The sequence below is a fragment of the Pteropus medius genome, unplaced genomic scaffold (assembly GCF_902729225.1).
Source record: "Pteropus medius unplaced genomic scaffold, Ma_sr-lr_union100, whole genome shotgun sequence".
Classification (NCBI taxonomy): domain Eukaryota; kingdom Metazoa; phylum Chordata; class Mammalia; order Chiroptera; family Pteropodidae; genus Pteropus; species Pteropus medius.
Window position 1 is genome coordinate 3,056,028 of NW_024350923.1, and position 7,136 is coordinate 3,063,163.

A 7,136-nucleotide genomic window follows, 5' to 3' on the forward strand; every position below is an offset into this window, starting at 1 on the left:
TCGCGCTCTGTGTTGTACGTTCCGTGGGTTTGGGTAAACGCGTCATGTCATGTGCCCACGTGGCGGTCTCACGCAGAGTAGGTTCACGGCCCCACAGTCCCCTGTGCTCTGTGTTTATCCCTCCGTCCCCAAGCCCCAGCCCCCACAACCACTGGTCTGCTGCTGTGGCCAAAGTTTTGCTTCTTCCAGAATGTCATGGAGTCGGAATCAGGCATTCACTTAATAATGTACCGTGAATGTCTTTCCATGTCAAAAAAAATATCCTGGGCTGATGGGCGAGGCACAGGTGGCATTAGTTTTTCAGGCTTGAGTCCTTTCCGTGGCACCTCTTGACTCACTAAAGGGAAAGTGGAAAGAGAACGGAGGGAGGGAAGACCTTTGTCTGTCTGGTTGTCGAAGACAGAAAGACGCCAGGTGGCCTTAGCTTCTCCGGGGCTGAGAAGGGGTTGTCATTTTTAAAACACAGCCAGCGAGGAGACAACGAGGGGCTCGCAGCGAACACACGCGAGAACACGGGAAAGCGCTCGATACAGACGGTCGCCCCTGTGTCCGGGCGTCTCTGCTGACGCGTCCCACCCACAGCCCGCCTGGGCGAAAGCACGGAGGGAACGACACATCAGTGTGTCACGAGTTTGCTCTCGAGAACTGCCCGGGAGAGACAGACAGACAAGTTACATGGGAGCGGAGCAAACGAACCAGCAGCTCCACCTCGAAACATAGTTACAGTAACGAACTCTCTCTAAACGCTCGCTTCATGCCAAACCTTGCCCTAAGCGTGTTCCACCTGTTAACCCATTTAATCTGCTCAGCAAACCTTACAAGTTGGGTACTTGTATGATCTACATTTTACAGATGGGGAAACTGGGGCACAGCAGGGTTATGGAACTTGCCGGAGTTACAGGGGGACAGCAGTGTAGCCGTGATAAATGTGCAAATCAGTGAAGAAATGTTACATTATGTAGCAGTAATGAATGACGCTAGCGGTGAGAATGGACGTGGGCGACCTTCCCCGCGCCCGGGCACTGCGCACTGCCCCCGCCTCGTTTAATTCCGTCTGTGCCTAGCAGCACCGGGCAGGGCGGGACCGGGGGCACCGGGGGGACCGGGCAGGGTGGGACCAGGAGCACCGGGCAAGGCGGGACGTTAAGCCCTGATGCGGAGGATGGAGAGGAGGTCTTGGCGCAGGTCTCGGCTCGTGCGTCTGTGGCCTTGCCACCTGAGGATTGGCGGGGGTGCTATGCAGGCTGGCAGCACTGTGACTTTGCTGTGCAGTGAGCAGCCACCCTCAGCCTCACAGTGGGTGGGATCTCACAGTTCTAGAATCTGAGGAGTGGGCAGGGCTGGGGAAGAGGGTCCTGTCACTGACAGACAGACAGACCAGGATCTGGTGACACTCCCGGGAGCCACGCAGGGAGGCCGAGTGCCTCCTCACGCTCAGACACACGTGCCTTGCCATGAAGCACCCCACCCCTGGGCCTAACCACACCCCGCACGCCCGGCCTTCACGCCAGGAATGACAGTGACGTCCTGCAGAGCGCTTACTGACGCGCTGGCTCATTGCCTGTCTTGGTTACACCCCCAGTCGCGTCTGCCCGTCAGTCCCGAGGAGTAAGCGGCCACCGCGATGCGCGTGGCCTCGGAGAGCGTGGCCGCACCTGGGGGCCCTTCCTAGGCAGGGCCCGGCCTTCCCTCGGACACCGCCTGTGTTTGCACCTGCAGATGCCATGCCGGCCGCAAGGGAGGCTTTCGGGAAGGAAGCGCCAGTTCTGACGCCGTCACCCGTCATCATCGCCCACAGTTTGCTTCCACCGTTATCTCTTCTTCAGCCTCTTTCGGCTCCGTGCTGGGCTTGGCGACACAGGCTGGACTTCCGGGAGGCGTGAAATGCAGTCCCGATCTTGGGGTGACGGCTCGATGCATGGTGGGGGACCCACAGATGAAGAGATCACAGAGGGCTCCCCAGGGCACGAGGCTGTGCGGGAGATGGCCCAATCTGGAGGTTCAAGAAGATGGATGTCCTGGAAGAAATGACACTTGGCGCTCCGGCTTCGGGACTGGCCAGGAGTTCGCCCGGTGCGAAAGCTGGAAAGGCATTTCAGACAAAGGGCAGAGCGTGGACGAAGCACGCAGGTACCGAAGCCGTGTCCCGGTCCAGGCGTCACACGCTCACTCAGAAGGAGAGAAATGGGACAGGTGGGGACTTGGCCGGCACGTCAGCGGGAGGCCCCTTCTGAGGGGTCACCCCTGGGCGGCTCGCGCTGTTTGCCCCCTGGGAGTTTGCTCCGGCGTTGGCCGATCTCTTCATTTCTAAGAGATCCTAGAAATCTGGACGTTTGTGTGACATCTCCGGACTCTTAAAGGTTGGCCGGCAATTAGAATCCGTGAATCATAGGCCACCCCGGACACGTCGGCGGTGGCGGGACCTGCCGTCTGGGCGGCTGTGCATCCCGATCTCGTCTTCACCTTCAGAGTTGTAATTACAGTCGGTGCTGTTTCTCCCCCACTTAACATGTCACGAATATTTTCCCCGTTTATGTAATCCTTTCAAAGCTGTGTGCAGTGATCACATAATGTTTTGGACGTGTCGTGATTTGCCTCACCTTCCCCTCCTCCCGGAATCAGGGTTTCGGGGCGGAGACTCGGACGCGCTCCCCCCTGCTTCATCATCTCGTTTCCTTCCGGCACAGGGGGCACCACAGAGCGGTGTCCCACGTTCCTTTCCTGCCCCCCTCCTGTGAGCCTGGGAGAGCTTAGCGTTTCGGCACGGGAGGGGACCCTGGGTTTCCCCCGTCTATTCTTTTGTTTTTAAGATGAGGAAACTTAGGCCTTGTTCCAGGTACCAGAGCAAGTATATAATAATCCTTTTCTGGTAAAAATGATCAAAGTTCAGTGAAGTTCACCGCGAAAGAGTCAAAGCATGATTTTTCTTTGTGTCAGAAATGTGCGGAATCTATATTCAATCTGGGGGAGAACCGACACCTTTATGGTATCGAGACGTATCCAGAAACGCGCTACAGCAAGATACATTCTCGTTAGATTTGTTTCTAGGTTATTCGCACGTCCGTGTCTATAATTCTTGTTTCTTTGGTTTTGTCGCTTTTGCAAATGGCGTATTTTAGAGACTTGGGTTGTCTCACTGTTGTTGCTTTATAGACATGCAGTTGAGTTTTGCAGGTTGGTTTTTGTATCCATTTGTCTAATTTAACTCTTATTAATAATTTTTCATGGGTTATTATTTTTTTAATGTAGACGATATTTTCATCTGCAGCTGATAAGAGTTTCCTCTCTCCCTTTCTTCCTTCGTGTTCTTTTTCATGCCTTATTACATAGGTTAGGGCCTCGAGTTTGATATTCTGTAGAAATGTTTGATACTTGACTTTAAAAGGAATTCCTTCAGCGTCTATCCATTCGGCGTGATTATTATTGTAGGTATTCTTAACAGATGTTCTTTATCGGACGAAAGAAGTTCCTTTCTGTTCCTAGTTAGCTAAGATTTTTTTAAACCACGATTAGATATTGAACGTTAGCGAGTGCTTATTTTTTGCATTTATTAAAACCGTAATTTGGATATTTTCCTTCAATCTGTTATTGTGGTACATGACATGAACAGATTTTCAAAACCAATCTCATGTTCCAACTTGGACGCCACTTATTACTGAATATTTTGGACTCTAAATTTCCTTTAAGTGTCGCATCTACTGTCAACACGGCCCTTTATTTTTTCCCGTCCTCTCTTTGGGCTGCATCCTGCATCATTTTTTCACTAAGTCTTTTTCAGCTGTGTCTCATTCGCTGTTCAATACATCCATCCGTTTCTGTTTTTTATTTTTAAAATGATCACACAGTAAATTTCGCTTTTCTTGGAGAGGACGTGCACGTCCGTGAACTGTCACACGTGTATGCGTCCACCCCACGATAAGGGCGAAGGACAGCTTCGTCACCCTCCCAAACTCCCCGGGATGATCCCTTTCTAGTCATCTGTCCCCTGCCCCCACCTGTTCCCACCGCTATAATTTCGTCCTGTATATACAGAATGTCCTGTCAATGAGACCGTATAGTAAGTAACCTTTTCAGACTGGCTCCTTATGCTCATCCCGATATCGCTGAGAGTCACTTGGGTTGTTGCATGTCCTTTCTTTCTGCCGCTGAGCTGTATTCCATCGTGTGCGGGTCCGCCACAGTTTGTTCATCCGTTGACCCGAAGGACATTTTCGTGGCCCCGGCTTGGGCAATTAAGTAGAGCTGCCATGACCATTTGCACCTAAGTTTTAGGTGGACATAACGTTTTCGTTTCTCTCGGTCGAATATCCAAGCGTGGGGTTACTGGGTCCTGTGGTAAGTGTATGTCTGGCTTTGAAAGAAACTGCCACACCGAACCTCAGAGTATCACTCTGCATCCCCACTAGCCACGTGTGCAAGTTTCGATCGCTCCATGTCCTTGCCGGTGCTTAGTATTGTAGATTTTTTTTAAAAAAATGAGCTCTTCTAATAGACGCGTGGCGGGATCTCATCATAGTTTTACTATATTTCTCCTTAATGGTTGATGATGTCGAACGAAGTTTATGAGTTTACTTGCTGTCCACATCCCCTCTTTGGCAAAGGGACCGTTCAAGCCTTTAGCGCATATTTTAACCTGGTCGTTTTCTTACTATTGAGCTGTGAAAAAGCTCTGTATATTTCGGATATGAGTCCTTCGTTGAATATTCGCTTTGCAAATATTTTTTCTCGGTCCATAGATTTCTTTTCATTCTTTTGCCAGCGTAATTCTCAGAACAAATGTTTTCACTTTTAACGAAGTCCAGTTTATCCATTTCTCGTGGATACGCTTTTAATGTCCTGGCTAAGAGCTCTTTGCTTAACTCTAAGTCACAAAGACTTTCACATTTTTTTTTTCATGGAAGAGTGTTATAATGCTACGCGCTACGTTTAGATCTGTGATCCACTTTGAGTTAATTTTTGTGTAAGGTGCGCCGTTTTGGCGGAAGCTCATTTGTTCGCACACGGCGTTCCAGCATCGTTTGTTGAAAAGACTCCTTTCTCCGCTGGTTGTTTGCGCCTTTGCTAAAAATCACTTGGTCACACGTTGCGTGGGTCTGTTTCCGAGGTGTGTCGTCGGTTTCATCGATCTATGTCATCGATCCTTAGCCACACGATGTCCAGGTTCCTCTGCTTCCCCTCCGGTTTAGGACATGGTGGCTGAGCCCTGGGCTGCCATCCTGCGATGCAGTTACCAGGGTTGGGTGGTAAATGATGCCTTGGCGTGTGCACAGGCACCGCGGCGTGTGGCGCGTTCTTCTGAGTCGCAGACCTGTCTTCTCTCCCCCCAATCTTTCCCGGGGTGCTTTCGCCCTCAGCTGACGAGAACGCTCCCGGGGACCTGGGCCTGGCCAGACCCACCGCGGAGCTGGTGCAGTGTCTGCAGAGAAGAATGATGATCATGAGAAAAGCGATCATCGAACGGGAGATTTTAGCGAGCGCCTTTTTGGACTCTCTCCACCACCCCCTTTCTCTCTCCCTGGTGGTACCCAAAGTCCACCCCGCAGCAGAAGGATTCTGGTGTCCTGAGGGGTCTCTGCAGAGAGGGACCCGAAGACACCACCCAGAAGTGTAATATTCCATGGGGTAAACTCTCTTTTTACTGAGACGTTCATAACACATAAAATTAACCATTTCAAAGCAAACAATCACATGGCCTTCCCCACACCCACGACACTGTGTGACCATCACATCTGTCTAGTTCATCGCCCTAAACGGGGAGCGGTGCCCACTGAGCAGGTGCTCCGCATCCTCTCCCACCCCCGACGGTGGGGTAAACTTTTAGGAAACAAGCGGGGGGCACTTGGAGCCACGGTGCCTGCTCAGACACCCGGTGTGTCTCTGCAGAGCGACCCCCCTTCCCTGGGCATCTGGCCTTTCTTCACGCCCCTTCTCCCCGACTCCTACCACCCAGGGCTTGCATCTCCCATGGAAGGGGGCAGTACTGATGTCCTCTCTCGGGCTCTGCTTTTCAGAGCAGGGCTTGTCAGACTTCGCTGTGAGAGGAGCTCCTCGGGGCCATGCGATAAGAAAGGCAGAGATGAGCGTTGCTGCCACAAGTCAAGGAACCGAGGTTGCCGGCAGTCACCAGAAGCCAGGAGAGGCAAAGAAGGGTCCTTCTCCGTAGAGCCTTCAAATAGAGTAGGGCCCCGCCAGCCCCTTGAGTTTGGACTGCCGGCTTCCGTAACTATGAGAAAATACATCTCTGTCGTTTTAAATTACCCGGTTTGTGGTGTATTGTCACAGCAGCCACGGGAAACCAATACACTTCTCAATAAATATTTGTTGGATAAATGGGTGAATACGTGGGTGGATGGAAGGATGTGTTTGTGAATGCAAGGGTGGATGGATGAATGATGGACAGGTGGATAGATGGATATGTGGATGGATGAATGATGGACAGGTATGCTTGTGCGTGTGTGTAATATGCGTATGATATAAACAGGTGATGAATGATGAATGGACGAACGCAGATAATATATATGAATGAATGAAGTAGATAGATGGAATAAATAGATGAATGGAAGAGATAGATGGACAATAAACGCAACCATCGTGAATTAGATGATAGATAGACGACAAATAGATGGAAATAGATATATGGATGAATGGAATGATGGTGAAGTGAATGATAAAATAGATGAATGAAATAATATCGAATAGAACGTGAATGAATAAATGGACAGACAAGTAGGATGGATGGATGGATGGATGAATGACGGATGGATGGATGGATAATAAATGGGTAGTTGGATGGGTGGATGAGTAGATGGATAGATGGATATGTGGCTGGATGGATAGATGGGTGAGTGGGTGAGTGGCTGGACGGATGAACAAATGAATACGTACCACCTCCTGCAGTGGTTTGTGACGATCTGTTGGGTTGTCTCCCCACCGTGAGTTGCTCAAGCCGGGGCTGTGTCTCTCCGCCCAGGTATCCGGCACGTGGTAGGTCATGACGTGTCTGCGGAGTGAATGCCGGCGGGGGAGGGGGATCTGGGTATGCGATGCTGGTGACCAGGGGTCTCACAAAGCCCTGACTTACCAACCGTGGCAGAAGTCACACCCTGAGCCCAGGGGTGTGGTGGCAAAGGAGTGTG

At 51.1% G+C, this 7,136-nt stretch overlaps 1 protein-coding gene and 1 long non-coding RNA gene across 8 annotated transcripts in view; one reads left to right on the forward strand and one right to left on the reverse strand.

The window, feature by feature from the left end:
• LTO1 (LTO1 maturation factor of ABCE1) overlaps positions 1–7,136 on the forward strand; it is a 241,480-nt gene that overhangs the window by 69,468 nt on the left and 164,876 nt on the right. For 2 of the 7 annotated variants that reach the window (XM_039840598.1, XM_039840599.1), the window contains exon 4: positions 1,720–2,326. The exons of the other annotated variants lie outside the window; for them this stretch is intronic. In XM_039840598.1, the coding sequence (XP_039696532.1) occupies positions 1,720–2,311 (592 nt within the window). In that variant the 3' untranslated portion in view covers positions 2,312–2,326. Of the gene's footprint in view, positions 1–1,719; positions 2,327–7,136 lie in introns of those variants that run through there. 7 annotated transcript variants of the gene reach the window in all.
• Positions 3,535–7,126, reverse strand: LOC120584720 (uncharacterized). Its single transcript, XR_005648112.1, has 2 exons — positions 6,886–7,126; positions 3,535–5,416 (listed from the first exon to the last, which is right to left on the reverse strand). It is a non-coding gene; the product is annotated as an uncharacterized LOC120584720 (long non-coding RNA).